Source organism: Mastigoproctus giganteus, chromosome 1, assembly GCF_048544385.1.
Source record: "Mastigoproctus giganteus isolate SK-2022 chromosome 1, ASM4854438v1, whole genome shotgun sequence".
Classification (NCBI taxonomy): Eukaryota; Metazoa; Arthropoda; class Arachnida; order Uropygi; family Thelyphonidae; genus Mastigoproctus; species Mastigoproctus giganteus.
The window spans coordinates 167,547,063-167,572,247 of record NC_143575.1 but is presented as its reverse complement, the minus strand read 5'-3'; the positions used below and the strand labels follow the sequence as shown (position 1 = coordinate 167,572,247).

The 25,185-nt window shown below is 37.0% G+C and overlaps 1 protein-coding gene across 5 annotated transcripts in view; it reads right to left on the bottom strand.

Annotated features, from left to right (window-relative positions):
• baz (par-3 family cell polarity regulator) overlaps window positions 1-25,185 on the bottom strand; it is a 760,042-nt gene that overhangs the window by 217,110 nt on the left and 517,747 nt on the right. For all 5 annotated transcript variants that reach the window (XM_090374871.1, XM_090374873.1, XM_090374874.1 and 2 more), the window contains exon 15: window positions 7,620-7,874. In XM_090374871.1, coding sequence (XP_090230997.1) covers window positions 7,620-7,874 — 255 coding nt within the window. The remainder of the gene's footprint in view (window positions 1-7,619; window positions 7,875-25,185) is intronic.

The following is a 25,185-nucleotide window of genomic DNA, read 5'->3' as shown; positions in this document are numbered from 1 at the left end:
TGTCATAGAAGAAATTATTATGAGATTTAGTTTTCTAAAGCAACTTGTACAAATGTTTTTATATGTTCTAGGAAGTTTAATTTTTTATTGAGTATTAAACCAAGAAATCTAATACTATGCCAGAAATTAATGCAATGAGAATCTAACTGAAGATCTGAATCAGGATGTAAAGAACATTTGTGGCAGAAGTGTACAGCAATTGATTTTGGTTTAGAAAGTCAACATCAATTGTTTTTGGCCCAAGAGACTATTTTGTTAATGGTGCCTTGTCTTTAAATTAATCGCATATTTTGAGAATGACATTGAGATGGCACGATAGTCAGTGTGAAAGTATGCATCAATTGTGTCAGGTATATGCTTCGTTATAGAATCAATCCTAATGACAGAGTGCAATATTCAACACTGAGCCTTGGGGAACTCCCTCTTCTTGTACATATGCTCGAGACAGTGAAGAATGGAATCGGACCTGAAAGAATGTATTGCCTAGAAAGTTCTTAATAAATTTCAGGAGATGACCCCAAAGTCCAGATTTATGTAGGTCCTGAAGAATCCCATATCACCAAGTTGTATCAAAGGATTTTTCGATGTCAACACATTATTATTATTACTTAGCCACATGGTGCAAGGAAGCATGAGGCTTATGCTGCACCAGCCAGAGAGAGAGAGAGAGAGAGAGAGAGAGAGAGAGAGAGAGAAGTAGAAGGGAACCACCAAGAAAGAGAAGAATGATGATATCCAGTTCAGGACTCTGGGTGTGCCAAGCCCATACTCACCAGATGTGAGCCCCTATCACATATCATGACTAGGTGCTTGTTTCTGAGATACGTTTGCTTCAAAGCTTTGATAACGAGATGAAGCGTAGACCTTCTTCATAAGAAACCATACTGACTTACACTTAGGATGTTTTGGATTTCTAGAAAAAAATGTTAGTCTGCCGTTAACTATTTTTTCCAATTTTTTTCCCAGACAACTGGTCAGAGAAACAGGAGAGTAATTTGTGGAATCTATGTGGCCTTTTGCCAGTTTTGGAAGGCTAACACATAAGAATGGCACCAGCTAGCAGGGTAATATTCCTCTCCGAAACTTGTCAGCATTATTAAATAGTTGCAAAAGAGCAGTTAACGATTCCTCACTAAAAAAGATAGATCATGGTGTAATAAATTCCATCAGGGCCTGGAGCACTGTTCTTCACTGGTGCAAGTGCATTGTGCAATTGTCACGGTCAGAGGTAGATTATATGAATGTAGTAAGGCAGTATTAAAATTCAGTTTGTATTTTGTGGTCTGGGATTTTAACAATTGAAATACTGGTTCAATTGTTAAAATTCAATTGTTCAAAAAGAAGCATGTGACAGCTGAAAGTGTTTCAACTAAGGCACTGGCAATTTCTACAGGTTCAGAAATTTCCTTCCCTTTCACAAGTAGAATAGGAGAAGTTCTTTGCAAATATTTACCATTAATTTGTTTTATTTTTTTCTGTGGATCCGTTTATGGTGGAGGCATAATGTGTCCATGCATCTTTTTTGCTCACTCATTTTGTATTATGAGCTCTGGCTCTCTTAAACTGTAGTAGATTGGCTGTGGTCAGATGTTTTTGAAACAGATTCCAATATTTATTCCTTTCTTTTTTAGTACCATTGCATGCTTCATTCCACAATATTTTTAGCTGAAGCTGGATTTAGGATGATGATTTTGGGATAGCAGACTCAAATGCTTTCATTATTTTTTGTTAAAAACTATAAGAGGAAACCTCATACTTTTATGTAGGACCGTAATTCTCTCAACTCTCACAGTTGAAGGAATATGTAATTATATGTTTATACGAATAAATGTCCCATGTAGATACGTATTAAAAGATTGTCATGTATTCAATTCTCATCCCCAACATAGCGCATCAAGAAAAGCAGACAGCCATCAACACCCTCAAAAACCCCATCCAATTCCGCATGCTAACATGAGAATTGAAAACAATTGTCGAATTAATCCTTAAGAAACATAAGATAAATGTACATCGAATTAAAATATCTAAAAACATAAAACTGTCTAAACTTCTTATAAGGGACCAAACTTATTCGGTAGATTCCATGCTCGCAAGAAGTAAAGCGTTTTTCGTAAATGATGTCCACCCTTTTGTATGCATAAACCTATCGAATCCCTGACATGAGATTATTTATACTAACCAATGTGTGAATTACCGTTCACACATGCGTGTAAAAATCCACAAGTCCGAAATAGTTTAAGGACTACGAACATTAATGGAATTTGCATTTAACCTCATTTCCAGCATTTCAGCAATTAATAACTTAATATATTCTTGTTGTGAAGGAACACAAATTTTTTTAAAAAGGAACACAAATTTTACTTTAACTAGAGTTGATGAGAATATACATTTTAAAATTTATAGGAAACCGACAAATACTGGCAAATTATTATACTGTTCTAGCTATCATCCATTCACATATAAACGGAGCATTATTTTTAATCAGTTTTACAATACATATAAATATAGCTCTACTCAGGAGTTATTAATAGATGAACTTATGGAATTTGTGAAAAGATTCTTGAGACTGGTAGAATGAATAACAGGTATGAGCAGAAACATTTTATTAATATTTTTAAGAACATTAAATTTAAGATTACTGCCCAACCGACTAGTAAAACTCCATGATGTTTTGAAGCATAAAGCGGTCAGCTCCATTTCAATCATGGATGCACACAATGTTGTTTATAATATTACTTGTGATGAATGCAATTACTCGACTGGTTTGACAAAATTACCTTTCGATGAGGATACAACAACATGCGGCATTGGTTAGGGCTAGAAGGACATGTGCCTCTGAACTTGCTTTCCATGCTATCAATGTTAGCCATGTGTTCCTTTTTAATGAAGCAAAAGTTTCAAATACATCAATAAGAATATATTAAGTTATTAATTGCTGAAACGCTGGAAATAAGGTTAAATTCAAATTTAATGTTCATAGGCCTTACACTATTTCGGACTCATGGACATTTATGCACATGTGTGAATGGTTATTCACACATTGGTAAGTATAAATAATTTCATATCAGGAATTCGACAAGTTTACGTATACAAAAGGGTGGACATCATTCGCGAAAAACTCTTTACTTCTTGTGAGCATGGAATATACCTGAATAAGTTTGGTCCCTTATAAGAAGTTTAGACAATTTTATGTTTTTAGATATTTTAATTCGACGTACATTTATCTTATGTTTCTTAAGGATTAATTCAACAATTGTTTTCAGTTTGCATGTGGCATTGGGTGGGGTTTTTGGGGGTGTTGATAGCTTTCAGCTTCCCCTGGCTTTTCTTGATGCATCATGTTGGGGATGAGAATTGAATATATGACAATCTTTTAATACGTATCTATTTATATAATTTTAATGTAGTTTTTAATTAAATATGGGACATTTATTTGTATAATCATATAATTACATAATCCTTCGACTGTGAGAGTTGAGAGAATTCCGGTCCTACATAAAAGGTATGAGGTTTCCTCTTATAGTTTTTAATAATAACTTTAGTAGGATATATTGAACTTTATCGCTCTTACAATCATAATTATTTATTGTGTAACTGCAGAATCAATTGTGACAATTGCAATAATGGAGGTATCTAATTGAGCTATTTCCCAGTATTCAGTCCAGTTAGCCTTGTCAAATTTCCAGGTTGTCCTAATGTCACTCTGGGAGGAGAACTTGAACAGAAAGTACAGATGACAAGAAAGTGATCACTAACATAAGGGGTATCAGTAATGGTCCAGTCTATTAGAGGACATATAGTTGGAGAACATATTGAAAGATCAATAGCAGAATTGAGCCAAATGATAAATGCATGTATGTGTGATCACCAGTATTTAGAATTGTAAGGTTATGTTTATCTAAAAATTTGTCAATTATCTGTCCTCTACAGTCAAGATGTAGAGAACCCCATAAGGGATGATGACCATTCCGGTCACCCATAATACAAAAGGGAGCGGGTATTTGCCTTACTATATCATCTAAATCAGCAGTCGTGTATATATGGTTTGACAAAAGATACAACGAAACAAATGCTACTGTAATACCAATGGTGACACAAAATGTAACTGCCTCTAAAGATGTTTGTAGTGGAACAGGCCTAAAGGGAACTACAGAGTTCACTATGAGTGCTACTCCTCTGTGAGTTAAATTAGAGGAGTTTTGATCTTTTCTATATAGTGTAATGTTTAATTGTCATAGATATTGTATCTGTTTCTTGAATGCATACTACAACAGGACAACAGGCTTATATTCAGTTAGGAGATCAAAATTAAAAGTCATCTAAATTAGCACGGAGCCACGACAATTCCACTGAATAACTATATCCATTGTTTGGTTTTAACTGGTGTCTGCTAACTTCCTTGAGCTAGTTTGCTTATGCCTGTTTATTTTTGCTTTTTCCTTCTTTGAGAAAACTGGCCTGCCTGTGTCAATGTCATCTTCTGGATGAATTTCAAGAATTCCGTCATCTTTGTCTGCTTTTTCATCGATGTCCATGGTATTAGAACTAAATTTGCATGTATCAGTTCTTTCAGAGCTTTTGGTTGCTGATTAGGATTCTTATCGGGGGGGGGGGTATTGTTACCAGCGTATTTACTTCTTGAGATGCATATTTGGAACGAGATTTTTCCTTTGATAATGAAAGTACTGATTTCGCCCAACCCGATATTGAGATCTTTGGAGGGACTGAGCAGTTAGCCTGAGTTCATACTGGACATAGCCATTGAGCAACTGATGTGTATGTAGATACTTTAGTAGGAATTAAAGTGTCTCTCTGCTTCTTGATATGACACTTTGTGCACTATCTTATATTTCTAAATGTTCTTCTCTCGTTTCTATTGATTGCAGTCCTTAGAGAAGACAGAATGATTACCATGACAGTTAGGACAGTTGAGTTTCATTGTTACAGTTCATATGTGTGTACTCTTTTGAACCACAAGAAGCACAATTAACTACACCTCTGCACACAGTTTGCAAATGATCAAATTTTTGGCACTTAAAGCACCAGACTGGATTGAGAATGTATGGTTGAACAAGGCATCTGAGGTACCAGCTTTTATAGTTGTAGGGAGATCTGGCATTTTAAAAGTCAGTATGACTGTCCAAGTAGGGACAAGTTCACCATCTTTTTTGATAATTTTTTTTGCATGGATTACATTTTGGTTGCTTAATTTGTGGACAAGTTCATCCTCTGATAACATTTAGATCTCATTCTGATTTTACCTCTTCAGAGGAGTTCAAGGTGGCATGTGTGATAACCTTTGCAGGAATTCCACCAAAGGTATTTTCAAGAGTCTCTCAGCATGTCTGTATTCATTCATCTCCACTAATAAATCTCCAGATCTTAGTCGTTGAACAATTTTTGAAGGGCCAGCTGCATTTTCAAGACATTTCTGAATCAAAAATGGGGAAGGCATACTCAATGGTTGGTCTCTGTGGAGGAATGTAATATAAAAATAGAGCAGCAGAATATTCTGTTCCCCCCTTTTTGTCTCTTGGCATGGTATGTGTTCAAGTCATCATGATCTGGATCAACAGATCCAAGGTGGACTGTTTTGTGTTGTCCATCATTGTTCCTTTTAGCCAGGAAGAGTGGATTTCTTCTCCCAGGTTTCCAGCCCCACCAAGTGGAGGCAGGCACCAGTGACCTGTTGTGCATTAGTAGGTTAGTTTTGTACGTAAGAAGAAATGTGGCTTTTCTTTCTTAAGAACAAAATTAGATAATTTTGGAAATTAGAAAAATAATGCTCAAATACAGTCAATCGCTCTTTTTAGAAAATCGCTTTCAAATCACTCAAGAATCCCTATAATTCACTCACTTGGCACTCGGGGCCTTTTGGGGCTATTATTTGCAACATTGTCCTGATTAATCTGCCATTCCCCAATCAGGTTTCACAAATGTACAGGCTGGCTTATTCATTGCTAGTTTATGATTATTTGGTTCATGAAGATATTTCCATTCTGGATGACTGGCAAGAACACAAATTTTTATGGCATAACTGAATAAAAGCCTTTGTCCACATAAATGGAAAGGTGGTTGGTAGGCCTCTATGTACACACTTTGCAAGAAGTGATGTGCAAAAGGCTCCTGTAGCTACTCTCAAGGCACTGTGGTGTATGCAGTCCAGCCATTTCAGCACATTTTGCCATGTAGTCATAAACTGGTACCCCATAATCCAGTCTAGATCGCATCATAGCCAGATATAAATTTAGCACAGAGTGTAACGATCTGCTCCCCACATCACTGCAGATATTGCTCGGAGGATGTTTAAGGCTTTTAGGCAAGTGATAGGTAAGGTAGAAACTTTAACATGGTATCTAGACCATGAAAGCTAATACTACATGCAAAGTGGTATAAGTTGTGATCCTGTTTTTATTTCTGGGTCTGGAGTGCTGTTTGTTTGTTTGTAGCCTTTACAGTGCAAGGGCAGCAAGGCCATAATGCGCCTAACTATGCTGATGTTAAATACATAGTTATATCTGTATAGATGTTATTCAAGTTTATAATGCGTTGTACAGTTTTATCTGTTTGAGGCAACTAAAAATTTTGGTCACATGACATATCTGCTAGGAGGTCAGAGATACTGAAAGATGTGTTCGTCGTAGAAAATGAGGTAAACATAGCTTGTTTGTGTTTCCTAACGTATCATCTGCATATCCTATTATCCTAACATTTCATCTGCAATAAGACTTGTTCACATAATAATGACCTGCCAACACCAGATCCCCTCAAAAGATCAAGATATATAAAGATCAGTAATGAATACAGCAAGGATACTTGTGTTGCACTTTTATGCACAGAAATGTGACTGATGTGGCATCCAGCCATTACAATTGAAATGTTTGTTAAGTTCTAATCCATAACCACTAGTAGAATGCAATGTACTGCTGCTGCACAGGCAGCCCTCAACATTTATAATGGCATCTTGTACACAATATTTATGTATACAAAAAATATTTATACAACAAAAGTATACAGTATTTATGGAGAGATATCCAAAAACGTTTCATCATATAATCTAAAATATTTAAAATTTCTTTTGAACATATAGTTCAATGTACATAATGCATCTTTTCATCATATGGTCTAATGTGCTTTTTGAGCTGGTAGCATCAGTATAGTTCTCTACACCTGATGCCATAATTCGTTTAAACTTTGATTGTCATCCAGTTAAGTGCTTGTAGTAGTTATGTAACCTTTGTGTAACCTTTCCATTAAATTTCCAATAAATTTACTTGACAACAACAAATAGTATTGTCATGTTCTTCATAATTAATTAACTATGAATAGCCAGATAACACCTGCCTTTTAAGAAATAATTAGGTAATTTAGTTCTCAAACTTTGCAGGAAACCACACAAATTTCAATAAACGCAGAGCAACAAATTACAAGAATGTTCAGTGGGGGATTTTGATATGATTTTAAAAAACATGTCAATACGAAATTTGGCAAATGAATGAAAAAAAATGTGATTTGAACTTAAGCATGTAATCTTTTGATGAATTCATTAAAAAAATAATGAATATAATAATATATACATTGCAACATTTTTGATTTAAAAATTTTAAATACCAACTCACATGTTTCCATTGTTTCAGATGCTGGAACATCATATGACCTATCAACAGCAGCTCTAAAGCTCTCATTACAACCCCGGCCACGGGAAGCTCTGGTTGTTGGCCTGGGACGTTTTTTTAATGCTGCTTCCTCTTCTTCCTTTTGCAATTCCTGTAGCATAGTTTGTAAACTCTCAAGACTGCTTGACTTGCGCATACCAAGTGATGGCCCAACTTTTTCATTATTAGGAACTTCAACAGTACCTTCTTTTAAGATTCCTATTGCAAAAAATTATATACATACATTATGTTATGGTAATGGGTTTCTAATTAGCATTTTTTTCTCTAAATTTATGTTCTTGATCATTCAAAATATAAAAGGACATAATTTTATACACGGCATAATTCAAAAATCTTCAAAACCTCAAAATCTTCATACCTGAAGTTAAAGGCTTAAAAAAACCTATAACTTCAGGTATGATGATCTGAATAATACATACAAAACACTGAATTAAAGCTATGGTCTGAAATAACTAAAGCATAACCAATTACCAAGTTTTACTGGTAACTGATAATTGTATTAGTTTAGCTACAGTTTGCAGTACTGTAAATTTTTCATTAAATTATTTAGCATACACTACAGCAGTACTCACCTCTAAATCCATAATTAAAAAAGTGAACTCATAGATGGTGAAAGTTGAAAGAAATAAAATTAACTATTTAAAACATGCCCTAAGGAAGAAAGAAGTACACAGCACTTTCCCAGGTTGTCGTCTAAAAAAAATCTGAATTGTGTACTAAAAAAACCAAAGCACCTTGAATTAAGACTTTTGACATCATCAGTTAGTTATCATGGTAAGAGAAAGGGCGACAGACTTTATAGTGGATGACACTTTATAGAAGGTGACAAACTATAAAGTCTGTCACCTTCTCTTACCATGATAACCAACTGATCACGGTGTCAAAAATCTTAAGTCAAGGCTCTTGGTTTTTTAGTACACAATTCCAATTTTTTATAGACAACAACCTGGGAAAAACTTGAAGTGTCCACGTACTGTTCTAGGTGCCTCCGTAGCCAGGTGGGCAGGAGCAGCAGTGCGTAGCACACGCTTCTTGATTAGACCGGGGTTCGAGCCCGTGAGACACCAAATATGGAGGATGCGGAAAGGTCAGGGAATGACCACCGCATATCCCCGGAGCAATATGGCCTTAGTTGCTAATGCTCCTAAAAACCAAATAACAATGACAACGTACTGTTCTAAAGATTTTATATTATTTTAACATTACTATGACAATTACTAACCTTTCAAACCATAGAATTGAACAACCATAGCTGATACTAATCAGCTATGGTTGTTCAATTCAAATATGCATATTTTTGTTCAGTCAGATCCACATATTGAGAGAGTCAGTATTGGTATTTAAGTGCATAAGGGCAGCTGAGGCCAAAATGAGCCAGGTCCTATATTATTGTCCTAAAGTAATATAATTTGTTCCATTTTGGCATCAGAGAAATTCATATATATATGAATTTGTTTCGGAAAGGTATAGAGTTCAGATAGGTTAGCACTATTTCCAATCATGTCGGTAAGCGATAATAGTCCTTGCAGTTGTGATTGAGAGTGGAAAGTCCTTTTTCTGAAATGGGAATAGTGAGGACAATCTAAAAGTAAATGCTTGACTGTAAGTGATAATGTACAATGTGTGCATCGAGGTGAGTCATCCCCCATGAGTAGAAACATATGGATTAGGTATGTATGTCCTATTCTTAGTCTTTTTATTACAACTTCCTGACCATTTTGCCTGAAGCTGGAAATGCATAATGCTGGTTCTTTGATTTAGAGCAATTTGTTATTCCTTTGTGACTTCCATATTTCTGACCACTGAAACGTACTGACTTTTTTTTTTATATGCTTCAAATAATCTCTATATGGTACTTGGTAATTTGCTAGTGTTGTACTGTTTGGTTTTTTGGCTCTCTCATTACCTATGATACCAGAATGCCCTGGAATCTAGCAGAATTTCACTGAACGAGTCCTACTTAGTAGATGGTTTAAACAGGAAATGATTTGCTTTTTGATGGGATGTGATATTGAAAATTGATTGCCCAATGCAGACACTGCACTCATGGAATTAGTGAATATTACACTGCTAGCATTGCGAGAAAGTGTCAATATTCTGTAAGGGTAATTTTATTGCATATAACTCTGCAGTATAACTGCTACATTCAACTGGGAGTGATATGGAGAAGAAGATACTGTAAAAGAAGGAAAGACAGCTGCAGCACCAATGGCAGAACCTATTTTTCAGCTATCTGCATATATTTGGCAGCTCTGTGTATTATTGAGGGCATGTTCTTTATGTAGTAGTTTGATATTTTCATCTGCCAGGGGTTTCTTTCCCCATTGCTGAAAGTGGGTATCACAGTGAGGTAGATTTACAGACCAGGGTGGATCAGGAACATTGGTCTCTTGAATATGTTCAAAATCAATTTTCCAGCTGTGAAGCAAATCTTTTAGTCTAATGCCAGCAGGTCTATTTTCAGTCAGTTTACTGTTATAGAATGCTGTCCATTCAAGGTTGGAAAGCAATGGGTGAACAGGATGGACTGGAAGGCTTTGAATTTTAGCTGCATAATTAAGAAGCAGCATTTTCCTTCTAAGGTGAAGTGGAGGTTCGTGTGCCTCTACATACAGACTCTGGACAGGGGACGTTCTAAACACACCCAGAGCAGTATGAAGGTTACTTTTCCTAGCTGAGTCATATACAACAATACTATAATCTAAATGAAACCTCATAATAACACAATACAAATGTAATAGAGTATCTATCAGCACCCCATGTCATAGCAGAAATGGATCCAAGTATATTAAGTTTCTTTAAACAAACAGTTCAGAGATATGTGAAACAAAGTTAAGTTTTGTGTCCAATATTAAACCTAGGAAATGAAGATTACTGGTGAGAGGGATCAAATGGTTTTTTAATCTGAGTTCTGGTTCTGGGTGAATCTTACGTTTTTTACAGACGTGAATTGCAATTGTTTGTTCTGATAAATGATATCCATTCTGCAGTGCCCATATCTCCAACATATTTATGGAAAGTTGTAGCAGTCTTTCAATGGTATGAATATTCTAAGAATGGCAAGGTATAGTAAGATCGTCAGCATATATATAGTTCTACAGTACTGGGGATGTTCTGGGTTATGGTGTTCAGTCTAAGCAAAAAAATGGTAGAGCTAAGTATTGATCCTTGTGAGACACCTTCTTGAGTGTAGGACTAAGAATGTACAGATTGACAGCAGACCTGAAAGGTTCTGTTTTGAAGAAAATTTATAATGAATTCTGGTAAGTGCCCTTGCAATCTTATGGAATAAAGTTCTCGCAATATGTCATAGCTCCAGGTAGTGTCGAAAGTCTTTTCTATATCGAGACTTACCATTACAAGATGTTCAATTTTGACGTAAGCTTTACAGATGTCAGTCTTGGCTTTCACCATTAGATCCAAAGTGATTGTTGTTCATCAGTGCTTTAGTTTCAAGAACCCAGGCAAGCCATTTGTGTATCATTCTTTCTAGGATTTTACTTAGACAGCTGGTTAGAGAGATAGGTCGGTAATTTTCTGAAAGTGAGTGATCTTTTCCTGGTTTAGGAAAGTCTAAAATAATGGAGTGATGCCAGGAAGACGGATATGTACCTTCAAGAAAAATCCGGTTATAGAATATTAATAGTACATTCGATGCCATACTGTTTATATGTTTCAGCATATAGTAAGCTGAAATACAGCTTACTATATGCATTTCCAGAGATGTCTCTAGAATGCAGCAGGTATACCAAAAATGGCAAAAAGGCTCCAGTCAGGAGATCTTTTAATTGAGATCACACAAGAAAGATATTCCGAATTATTAAAAATGTCCTCTATAAGCAGAATCCCAATCACAGTCACACCACGTAACGCACTGAACTCCTCAAAAGGAGTGATAAGTGAGCAGGATTTATTGAACTCACTTATCACTTATAAGTGAGTGGGATTTATTGAACTCACTTATTATTTCAGCATTACTGTTGGGTGATCTTTTTAATGCTGTTTGCAGTTCAAATAGGTTAAACAGTTGATTATAGGCAAGATATTGGTAGTATGAAATTTTCGTTTTGTACCTTTCAACTGAAGCTTTGATTTGAAGAAAGGAGTGGCCATATGCTGAAGTGGCAGAAATTTGGTAGAAAGTCACTGCAAGGGAATTAGCTATTTCTTCAGAAGAAGATATTTTCTGTCTATTTTTGGTTAAGATGGGAGAAGGAGATGGATATTTGCCATTTAACTGATGAATATTTTTCCAGATGAGTCGACTGCTAGTATCCTTTGTAATAGTGGAGGCAATCTGTATCAGTTATTCCTTTTTAGCTTTTCTTCCAATTTGGCTAGCTTTTGACTTAAGCCTTTTATATTGAATTAGTTGTTTTGTTATTTGATTTTTTATGAGCATTAGCAACTAAGGCCATATTGCTCCGGGATATGCGGTGGTCATTCCCTGACCTTTCCACATTCTCTGTATTTGGTGGTGACGGGCTCGAACCCCGGTCTAATCAAGAAGCATGTGCTACGCACTGCTGCTCCTTCCCACCTGGCTACGGAGGCGCCACATATATATATATATATATATATATATATATATATATATATATATATATATATATATATATTGAATTAGGTTGTTGGTAGTTGGAAACTTCCAGAACAGGTTCCAAGCTTTATTTTTTTCCTTTTTGGCATTGGTACAAGCTTCATTCCACCAGTGTTTAAGGTTTTTGTGTTTACATGTAGAGGCTTGAGGTATTGCTCTGGAGGCTGTAGTCAGTATTTGCCTGGTAATATGTTCTGTGACATCATCAATGGGTTGTAGTCTGATCAATTGGCTATCAAAAGAAAGGCGGCCTGAATACTTTTCCCAATCTGCTTTGGAGAATTTCCATTTTAAGTGATGGTCAGGGTATGGGGTTTGAAGCTTTTGGATTCTGCATATGATTGGGAAGTGATCACTATTCTGTGGATCGTTTGAAACAGTCCATTCTATACTGGGATACAATATGGGGGAACAGATTGTTAAATCAACTGCTGACATAGATCCAGTGGGAAGGTGAGTATAAGTATTTTCACCAGTGTTTAGTAATGTTAGATTCAGCAGGTATCATCTCTATCAAGTGTTCTCTATTGTCCATGTGGTCTAATCCCCACAATGGATGATGCGCATTGAAGTCACCAAGGATACAAAAAGGTGGTGGTATTTGTTTTATGAGGTCTTTTAATTCTTTGAACATGCTCCTTGTTAGGTAGAAGGTACAGAGATACTAGAGTTAGAATTTACCTAACTGATACACGGTTTTGAAGCGGAATGGTTCCAGAAGGTATTTTATAGTCAACTAGAATTGTGATGCCTCCATGTGCAGATAATGAAGAATTTATCGTTTCTGTAAAATGTAAATTTTTAATTGATGAAGTTAGATTACTCACTTGTAAGCAATCGGCTACAAGACTATATCGGGAGATTGAATCATAGATGTCATCGGTATTGCTGCGTAAACCTCTACAATTCCAATGTACAATGTGCTGTATTATCTGGGTTTGAAGAGGGATGGTGAGTCTGTCTGTTTCTTATGAGTGGTTTGCTTTTAACAATCATATTTTGACTTATCTTTTCTAGGAAAATTGGGGCATCCGGAATCTGTACCCTCTTCTACATCATCAATTTAACCATGTGAAAATCCAGTTTCCATATCATCTTCTGCATGAAGATCAAGGATGTTTCATTGTGTACAGTTATATCTTCAGAGTCCATTCTATTTGAGTTTGGCTTTTGCAGTTCAGTGGCTTGTTGCCTTCGTGATTTATTTCACATTTCATCACATGATGACATTTTAGGTGGAATTTTGTGATAGGGGTATTACTTATTTCATCAACTAGAACAGGTTTGGTGGTAGGTTGATGTGTTGATAGTACAGATCGCACCCATTCTGCAATGGATGTATTAGGTGGAATTGACACCTCAGTTTGGGTTGAACAGCTCGGCACTCTTGAGTAACGGAAAAGTACGTGCGTTTTGGGATTGTTGACTGTATTTGCTTTCTTGCTTCTTGATATGTGATCTTGTCGACTGTATTTGCTTTCTTGCTTCTTGATATGTGATCTTGTCGACTGTATTTGCTTTCTTGCTATGTGACCTTGTTCTCGATCTTATACTTTTGTATCTTTTTTTAAAAATTTTCTGGAGGTTGCATGATTTTGAACATGCTGGATGGCCGCTCTCGCAATTTGGACATTGCAGAGCCTTTGCAGTACACTCTGTTTGTGAATGATTTTTTGACCCGCAGTTAGGACAAGTAGTTTTGCCTCTGCATGTTGTATGGGAGTGACCAAACTTTTGGCACTTGAAAAGTTTTAAAGGGTTTGGAATGTATGGTCGAATATGGCAGTGCATGTAGCCTGCTTTAACTGAGGTCGGCAAATTTGGTGTACTAAAGGTCAATATAATATTATGTGTTGGAACAAGCTTATCATCCTTCCGTATCATAATTCACCTTGTTTGCTTTATTTCTGTTCTAGTAATTCCATGACTATTTCCTCTTTGGCGATGTTCAATAAATCCCACTCACTTATCACTCCTTTTGAGGAGTTCAGTGTGTTACGTGATTGGGATTCTGCTTATAGAGGACATTTTTAATAATAATTCGGAATGCCTTGCTTGCGTGTTCTCAATTAAAAGATCTCCTGACTGGAGAACTCGAGTTCTCTCCATCTGGAGGGAACTCGAGTCCAACAGGATGGCTACTCCTCCATAGTAGTGGTGGCACGTGATGCAAGAAAGCAAGTGTATGAGCTTATGCAGCATCAGCCAAAAAAAAAAAAAAAAAAAAAAAAATCACACCATTCCCTCCAAATTCCTGTCCAGTTCCTCAAATTTATTTAACCTATCAACTTCCACAACGACAAATGGAAGGTTGTTCCAGCAATTAACCACCCACTGGCTAAAGGCAAATTTCTGCACATCTATTCTACATCTGTCTTATCTTAATTTGAATTTATGCCCCCTTACGTTCGTAATCTGAACAAGTGGAAGGATCCCATCAGAATTCAGCGTGCTCAACCCATTCAAGGCCTTATACACCTCAATCAGATCACCGTGTAGGTGCCTAGTCTCCAGCCACTGCAATTTGCAGGACTTAAGCCTCTCTTGGTAAAAGGATCCCTTCATTCCCCTCACCAATCTTGTTGCTCTTCTCTGTACATGCTCGAGAAAATCAACATCCTTCCTAAAATGAGGTCTCCAGACCTGTACACAGTACTCAAGGCATAGCCTGACCATTGCCTTATACAGAAGGACAATCGCCTCCTTTTCCCTGCTAACAAAATTCCTATATATCATGGACAAAACCCACCCCATGACCTGCCCTGCCAGCCTGTCTGCATTGCTCAGAAAAGTTCATATTTGACTGCACTATTACTCCCAGGTCATTTTCATTTTCTACCACCTTAAGTATAGTACCACACATTTGGTACCTTTCTCTGGGGTTACTTCTACCCATATGCAGTACTTTGCATTTGTCAAGGTTAAACTTCAGTTGCCACTTCTTAGCCTATTTGCCCAAATTATCTAGATCCTGTTGAAGTAGCACACTGCCATTACTGTCATTAACAACCCTGCCAACCTTTGTATCATCTGCAAACTTCGACACGAAGCCTGATATACCTTCATCAATATCACTGATAAATATACAAAACAACAGTGGACCCAACACCGAACTCTGTGGGACTCCACTAATAACATTAGTCCACGAAGAGCAGCACCCACTGATTACCACCCTCTGTCTTCTCCCACTCAACCATCCTTTTATCCATTGTAGCAACTTACCCTTAAACCATTCTGCTCCAATTTGTACAATTGTCTTCCATGCGCAACAGTGTCAAAAGCTTTCCTGAAATCCAAATATATGATATCAAAATTATATTTTTCATCCAGTTCCTTTGTAACCACATCATAATAACCAATCAAATTTGTCAGACAAGACTTTCCCTTAACAAACCCATGCTGTGTCTGAATTATTGCTGCAGTCTTGTCTAGATGATCCTGCAATGCATCTTTAACCAGTGACTCCATTATTTTACCCGGAACAGAAGTTAAACTAAGTGGTCTGTAATTACTCGTGTCACTCTTCGATCCTCCTTTGTGAATTAGGGATACATTTGCACATCTCCAGTCCGTGGGGACCTCCCCTGAGTCCAAGGATGCTCTCATAATTATGGCTAAGAGTTTGCTTAGTTGCTTTGCCGCCTCCTTTAATATAACTGGATAGATCCTATCCACCCGAGGTGCTTTTTTCTTATGTTTAACTTCGACAATTTCTCCTCCACTTTGCTCTCAGTTATTACAAAATCATTAAGTACCATGCTACAATTTGATAACCTTCTGCCATTTTCAAACCTTAATAATTCCTCACATGTGAATGTAGATGCAAAATACTCATAACAGCACTATTAGTGTTGGATCTATCAAGTCTGAAGATAGTGTAATTTTTGACTGTACGGGAAACTTGGGGCATCAAGTTGGTTTCTTGTAGGCACATGGCAACAGGATGGAAACAGTGAATTAGTTCATTGATATCATCAATGTTGCTGCAAAAACCTCTACAACTGTATTGAATGATGTGTTCCATTATTTGGTTTTGTTTGTGAAAGATGTATCTGACTGCTTTTTATAAGCTGATTGTTTATATAAGTCTGGTTTTGATTTTTCTTATCGTTGAAAAGTGGGACATCCTGATTCATTGCTATCGTCCATATCATCTTCTGCATGTATTTCAAGCAGTTTTTCTTGACTGATAGTATCATCAGTATCCATGCTTGTTAGGCATGATTGTTTCACCTCAACAGGATATGATATTTGCAAATTTTCTGCTACCTGACAATGCGGAGGACTCTGGGATGGAATTGTGAGTGGCGTATTATTGCTTTGGTCTACCAAAATGCTAGGCCGAGAATACTGATCGAGCCCAGTCTGATAATGATATTTTTGGAGAGATGGATACTTCTGTCTGACATGCCACTGATTAGTGTCTGTGAATAATAGAAGCATAAGTACATTTTGGTATATTTAAGTTGACCTGTTTTTTCACTTCTTGGTAAGAGACTTTATTTTCAATTTTATATTTTTTGTATTTTTTTCCCTATCTTCCATAGATCACAATCTTTGGAGTAAGCTGGATGCTTGCCACTACAATTAGGACACTGTGGTGTTGGAGCCTTGCATTCTGCTTGCGTGTGATTTTCACACCTGCAGTTCGGACATGTAGCGTCTCCACGGCATTCTTTCTGAGAATGGCTGAACTTTTGACATTTATAACATCTAAGCAGATTTGGGATATAAGGCCTAACACGGCAGTACAAGTAACCTGCTTTGACAGAACCTGGTAGATTTGGAGTACTGAAAGTTAATATTATGTTTCTCGTAGGAGCTAAGTTGCTGTCTTTTCTGATCATGATTCGTTTTGCATGAGACACATTTTGATCATTTAGCTCAATGGTCTCCAACCTTTTTTTTAATAACGGCACCCATACTCAATTTTCTGCCTGTTAGATCCGATTCTCTGTGTGTGTGTGGGTATATATATATATATATATATATATATATATATATACACCCACATTTTTAATATTATATACAGGCATACCTCGAATAACGAATAGGATGCGTTCCACGAAATTACTTCGTTAAGCGAAACTTCGTTTTCAGAGGTAAAAATACTATGGCCAGAATAGGGATACGTTCCTACGTAAAGAAAATGAAAAGCTTTTTTTTTCGAACAAAGAAAAGTTTTATTAAATAAACAGTCAACTTACATACAAAGTGAAATCACATTTTAAAATATGAGTCTAAAGTTGATTGTTTATGCTCTTTTTCTCTTTCATTTAACAATTGCCTATACGGAGTTATTGCATTTAACACTGATCGCTTAAAAAATAACACTTCTTCCTAAATCAGGATCATTTTCACTAAAAAAATTTAAAACGTTTTCAATGTCATTTAAGCACCTTTTTAAATCTTTGATTGTTAACACTTTTTCGGCAGGAACTTCTTTAACTTCATCTTCATTATCTTTGTCTTCGTTGCTAACAAGGTTTTCTAAATCTTCCACTGAAAAACCATCATCTTCTACATTCAATAAATTTCTAACATCCTCTTCATCGACATTTTCGAAACCTATTGATTGAGCCATCTGGATAACTTCATTTCTAATTTCTTGGATGTTATTTTCTTCTTCTAGTACAACTTCTGGCCATATTTTGCGCCAAACTCCATTCAAGCATTTCTTAGTGCCTTCTTTCCAAGAACTATCAATGTTTTCAATTGCGTTTTTAATGGTGTAGTTTTTCCAAAAAGTTTTAACTGTCATTTCCTATTTATCCTGGCGCCTCCGTAGCCAGGTGGGAAGGAGCAGCAGTGAGTAGCACACGCTTCTTGATTAAACCGGGGTTCGAGCCCGTCACCACCAAATACGGAGGATGCGGAAAGGTCAGGGAATGACCACCGCATATCCCGGAGCAATATGGCCTTAGTTGCTAATGCTCCTTAAAAAAAAAAACCAAACAACAAACTCTTTATCCTCTAGTTCAGTTAAACTGCTTAATGCTCGACGCAGATAATAAGCTTTAAATGATGCTATTACTCCCTGATCCAATGGTGGAATCAGGGAAGTTGTGTGTGCTGGAAGAAACACAACTTTGACAGGAATGCATGTGTCCAACGTGTTAAGATCAGTAGGATGTCCCGGAGCATTGTCTAACAACAAAAGAGCTTTTTCTTCAAAGTTGTTTTTTTTTTTGACAATACCGTTTTACTTCAGGACAAAAGTGGTTAACAAACCAATCAGTAAATAACTCCTTGGTAACCCACGCTTTTCTATTTGCTTTCCATATTACAGGTAAATTCATTTTTATGTTACCTTTTAACGCCCTCGGATTTTCTGAATGGTAAACTAATAACAATTTTAATTTATAATCGCCAGAGGCATTTGATCCAAAGAGTAACGTTAAACGGTCTTTGGCTGCTTTGAACCCATCAGCTGATTTTTCTTCAATAGAAATGAAGCTTTTTGTTGTTAGCCGTTTCCAGAACAAACCGCTTTCGTCAACATTGAACACCAAATTTGGAACATTTTCACGTTCAATTATTTCCTTTAGTTTTTCTGGAAACTTATTTGCAGCTTCTCCTGTTAATTTTACACTATGAATCCTGGCCCGTTTTTAAAATTTCTCGAACCAACCACGAGAAGCCCCAAAGGTTTCCGTAATTTCTTCAGTTTGTTTAGATTTCAGGTGATTAAAGTGGAATATTTTTATGTTAAATGGGGCTTGAAATTGCCGACTTCGTTATAGCGAAGCTTCGTTATCAGAGGTAACGTTAACCGAGGTATGCCTGTATATATAATATTAAAAAATATATATGTTATATAATATTTATTACAATAATATAATTATAAAAATTACATTTCATAATACAAATTATATATATATATACAGTGAAACTTCTCCTAACGGACACCTCTCAGTAACGGACATCTCTCTACAACGGACATTTTCAAATTCCCCAACTCACCTCCATTGGTTTTAACGTGTTTGCAGCTTCTGTCTAGCGGACATTCTCTGTAACGGACGCGGACAGGCAATCTGCACTGTTTCGTTTAGATTAGCACTTAATTTGATCTCCCCATAACGGACAGCAGGCGTGCTCATGGCCCTTTTTCTAGGAACGTTTCTTCCACGTATTGCCTCAATCGTGTGTTTATTTTCTATTTCCGATTCTCTGAATTTTATCAAGGTTTACGTCGCGGTTCTAAACCCTTTTTCAACAATTTTAAGGCACGTGTAAAACTTCTGATGAATTCGGTGGGTGCAGGGGGGGGGGGGATTTTAATCGGCCTTTCGTCTTTTCAGTTTCAGTTTTCAGTTTTGTTCAGTGTCGTGTGAAGTGCACAATGTCTTCTCGTAAACATTTAACTTTAAAAGATAAAGTCGAACTCATTAATGCGTATAATCGGCAAAAAAAGTGTTTGCAATCTCGCTGCAAAATTCAAAATCGGGAAGACGCAGGTAAGCGACATCCTAAAGAAAAAAAATTAACTGCTCAAACAATTTTGGCAACACGGAAATGATCAGGTTCAAAAATCATTCCCGAAAACTGTTGGACTTCAAATTTGTCGCGCACGTGCTAAAAAAATTCCCATTAATGGGCCTATTATTAGGGAAAAGGCTTTGGAGGTTGCGAAACCTATGGGAGTAAACGAGTTCAAAGCTTCTGCGGGATGGCTAGACAAGTTCAAAACTCGGCATAAAATTTCTTGGAAAACCGTAAGTGGCGAAGGTGGATCTGTTGATACTGGGGGTTGTAACAGAGTAGACTGTCAAATTGGAAGATTTATGTCGTGATTTTGAAGCTAAGGATATTTACAACTGTGACGAAACAGGGTTGTTTTTTTAAAGCTCTTCCTGAAAACACAATGAGTCTAAAAAACGAAAAGTGCCAGGGCGGAAAAATTTCTAAGGAACGCTTGACTGTACTATTGGGTACAAATATGCTGGGAGACTTTGAACAACCTCTTGTTATAGGAAACCCACAAAATCCTCGTTGTTTCAAGGGACATAAGTTGAATATTTTGGATGTTGACTGGAAGTCTAATAAAATAAGCGTGGATGACACGAGATATCATGAGCGAATGGATAAGTCACTTTAACCAAAACATGATTCGTCAAAACAGAAAAATTATTCTTTTCATGGATAATGCTGCATCTCACCCGCACATTGAATTGTCCAACATTCAAATCGTTTTTCTGCCACCAAACACATCTGCAGAGTGTCAGCCCTTGGATCAAGGGATAATAAAAAATTTTTAACTTCACTACAGAAAACGTGTTTTAAGACATCTCATTGCAAACATGAACGATGTAACATGTGCGAGTGACCTTGCAAAGAAAATCAGCATCCTGGATGTGATTCAATGGATTTCCTCTTCAGTAAACGCAATTAGAAAACAAACTGTCGTGAACTGTTTTGTAAAGTCTGGCTTCTCAAACGCAAAAATTGAAGTTGTGAACAGCAATGTGGAGCACCAAGAAGAACAAGAACTTCAACATTTATTGATAATGTAAGATACTTCAGCTACAAGTGATCTTGGCTACAAAGATATAGACTCGAACCTCACTACAGAAGATGGTGCTCTAGATATCAACGACATTATCATCGATATTTTTCAAGAAGTTCCTCATGAGGATGAAGAAATGGAAGGAGGTCATTCTGTCGAAGAACATATTAACGACGAACCACCGATGAAAATAGAAGAAGCGCTCATACAAATCAATCGTTTAAAAATGATTTTCGCCGCTGAAGAAGATACTGAAGGACTTTCGATGGTTTCTTCACTCCAAACAACTGTTGAAAACAAAATTATCAGGCGGAAGAAGGTTAATTAAAATAGCTACACCACTACGAGCAGAATCGGATGTAATCTGATCTCGTCTATAGATTGAGTATTTTTTTTATGGAAACGGAAATTTGAGGAGTTAAATAGGTTTCTTGCAGGCAGAAACTAACTGGTGAGTAGCGGTTAATTCTGTATTGGATGTCATCAATGTTGCCACAAAAGCCTCTGCAATTCCACTGCAAAATATAAGGCATTACTTGAATTTAGAAGAAGCTGTAACTGACGTGACTGTCTTATGGTGCTCAGGCTTCGGTTTGGCTCTTTTGGAAAGATAGGGTGACCAGTATCCATATCTTCTTCTGCAAAAATTTCCAGAATCGGATCTTCCTGTTTGGATGAGTACTCTGCATCCATTGATGAGTCTTGAACAATCTTTTTTTGAAGTAGGACTATGATTATTTGAAGTAAAAGTAGCAATCACTGGTGGAGGAGGAGATTTCACTGGTATCGTAAGAGGTGTATTACCTGCTTGGTCTGAGTGCTTAAGGGGATTGGAATGTTGCTGAGAGAGGACAGCCTGAGCCCAGTCGGAGATTGATATGTTTGATGGAATGGTAACATCAGTTTGAGTGGCTATTGTTTGAAATTTTTTAGCAATATTGGCATAGGTAGGCTTAGGTTTAGTAGATACAATTAATTTTCTTGCTTCCTGACAATTAACTTTGTTTTCAACTTTATTTTTCACAATTTTTTTCTCCATTTTCCATCTCTCACATGTCTTAGAGAAGGCAGGATGGTTGCCTTTGCAGTTGGGACAGATCATTTCTTTCGCCGAACAATCACTTTGAATGTGATCAGAGGATCCACAGTTTGGACAAACTGGGACCTCTGCATGTCATTTGCATACTTTTGCATTTATAACATCTCAATGGATTGGATATGAAAGGATGAGTGCGGCAAAGTAGATATCCTGCTTTTACTGATGAGGGTAGGTTTGGACTGTTAAAGGTGAGAATGATATTTCTGGTAGGTGTGAGTATATTGTCTCTTTTGATCATAATTCTTTTTACAGCAATTACATTTTGTTCTTGAAGCTCTTCTTTAATTTCTTCTGCCATCACATTCATCAGTTCCCAACTAGATATTACACCCTTTGATGTATTTAGGGTTGCATGGGGAGTTACTTTCACTGGAATACCAGCACAGTTTGTCATTTTTAGCAGTTTTCAGAATGCCTGCAGCTTCGAGTTTCAACAGGTCCCCTGATTGTAGTCAACCGTGTTGGGACACCCTGCAATACTTTCTAGTTGTTCTTTTGGATTAGAAAGAGGGCAGCTTACTGAGAGGCTGTTCTGATAGAGTGCATTATTAAAAATGCAGGTAAGTCCGTTGCTGAGGAATTGGTTTTCAACCTCTTTGGTTGCAACAAATCATGGTCATTTTCAGTCTCTGGCCGACAGCTTGTTGGCTCTTAAGATGGAAACGCATTGTGTTCCATGTTGGCTCCTTTTAGCCTCTGGCAGATGAACTTTTCTGCCAAGGATACTGGCCATGCAACAGGGAGGCATGAGTAGTGCCTGGTGTGACCAAGGAAATTAGTAGGAATTAGTCTATAAAATATGAAAAATAAAGAAAGGTTACTTTCCTTCCTTGCTTTTGATACAAGAGCTGTTATTAAATAAAAGGATTTATTAAGGAGAGGAATGTAAAAGAGAACTAGAATTCACCTTTTAGAAAATCATGGTGAAAGCACAGAGAAATTGCTCAGTCACAATCGCTTGGCACCCGGAGCGAGATGGCCTCTGTGGTTGCTGTTGTTGTTGGAGGTTTAACGGCACGTGGATTACTATGGGATGGCCTGGTAGTGGACTGGATCTAACCACAATAGTGCACTATCTCTAGCAGATAGCATAAATCTGAGAACTATAATCAAGTTCAGAATGGATAAGAGCTCGGGAGACTAAGTAGGGTACAGCAATCTGTACCCCATAAAATTAATAAAAGTGCATGACATTAAGACCTATGGAAAACCCTGTCGTTAGCTAAGAATAAGTTGTAGAAACATCAGCTGCACAAAAATAAGTCCTATGAAATTAGGCTTCACCTACCTAGATAATTTTCTTTGGCCCAAGCCTTTTGGGTTAGGATGAAGGTTTCTGGATTAGGATGAAGTTTCCATTTGTAACAGAAATGTACACAGATGAACTTCTGTGATAAGAATCTTAACCCATTTGCCTTTCAATGACACTCAATATCACACAAATTACAGTATGATAATCATCGATACAGAGGGCATTGTTTACAGATGGAAATTGTACTGTTAGAGACTTTAATTTTAAAAGAAAAAAAGTAACACTTAGAATGGATCCTTATGGAACTCACTCTTGATAAAACAATGGAGAGAGTGTGGATCTTACATGAACTTATTGTACAAATTGGAGCAGAATGGTATTAAGGGTAAGTTGCTACAATGGATAAAAGGATGGTTAAGTGGGAGAAGACAGAGAGTGGTAATCAATGGGTGCTGCTTTTCGTGGACTAATGTTATTAGTGGAGTCCCACAGGGTTCGGTGTTGGGTCCACTGTTGGTTTGTATATTTATCAATGATATTAATGAAGGTATATCAGGCTTAATGCCGAAGTTTGCAGATGATACAAAGGTTGGCAGGGTTGTTAATGACAGTAATGGCAGTGTGCTACTGCAACAGGATCTAGATAATTTGGGCAGATGGGCTAAGAAGTGGCAACTGAAGTTTAACCTTGACAAATGCAAAGTACTGCATATGGGTAGAAGTAACCCTAGAGAAACGTACCAACTGTGTGGTAAGGTGGTAGAAAATGAAAAAGACCTGGGAGTAATTGTGCAGTCAGATATGAAGTTTTCTGAGCAATGCAGACAGGCTGCCAGGGCAGGTCATGTCAATGATATATAGAAATTTAGCTAGCAGGGAAAAGGAGGTGATTGTCCCTCTGTATAAGGCAATGGTCAGGCACACCTTGATTACTGCATACAGGTCTGGAGGCCTCATTTTAGGAAGGATGTCGATTTACTTGAGCGTGTACAGAGAAGAGCAACAAGATTGGTGAGGGGAATGAAGGGATCCTCTTACCAAGAGAGGCTTAAGTTCTGCAAATTGCAGTGGCTGGAGCTAGGCACCTGTGCGGTGATCTGATTGAGGTGTATAAGGCCTTAAATGGGTTGAGCACGCTGAATTCTGATGGGATCCTTCCACTTGTTCAGATTACAAATCTAAGGGGGCATAAATTCAAATTAAGAAAAGACAGATGTAGAATAGATGTGTGGAAATTTGCCTTTAGCCAGCGGGTGGTTAATTGCTGGAACAAACTTCCATTTGTCGTTGTAGAAGTTGATAGGTTCAATAAATTTAAGGAGGAACTGGATAGGAATTTGGAGGGAATGGTGTTTTTTTTTTTTTTTTGGCTGATGCTGCATAAGCTCGTACACTTGCTTTCTTGCATCACATGCCACTACTACTACTTAAAATTAAACAGAAAGTTCTTATTAAAAACAGGAAGATAATCCTGAAGAATAAATTTATTGGTCTCGTAACATGCCAAATCACTAGGCTGTGTCATACATTTTTTCGTTTCAAAGAAAACTGGCACAAGATATTTGAATTTTTAAAAAGCATCACAAATGTACATTTCAAGCAGGTAGGTTGGCTGGTTGGTTGGTTGGTTGGTTTGGATTTTATTGACGTATTAGCAACTAAGGCTACAATTCAAGCAGGATTAAATGATCTAAAAGTGGACCTGTATCTATGAAAGCCACTATGATCTTGGTGATCTTACACAAACAGTTTATCAGAGTGATAGGATCATAATTAATTGGATTTTTAGAATATTTCCTGACTTTGGGAAGGCAAGAATGATTACCTTTTGCCAGGGATCCAGAAATCCTTTATCATGAAAGATTACATTAAACAGGATTAGATGATTACCCTTAGATTGTGTTGGAAGGTGTTTTATTAGTTCATAGTGGATGTAATCATGCCCAACAGCACTTGCACATGAGAGAAAGAGTGCTTCTCTTAATTCTTTTTGTGTGAAAGGCTTCGTGTATGGTTCAAGCCAAAAGGGTTTGAATCATGCATATGGATGAC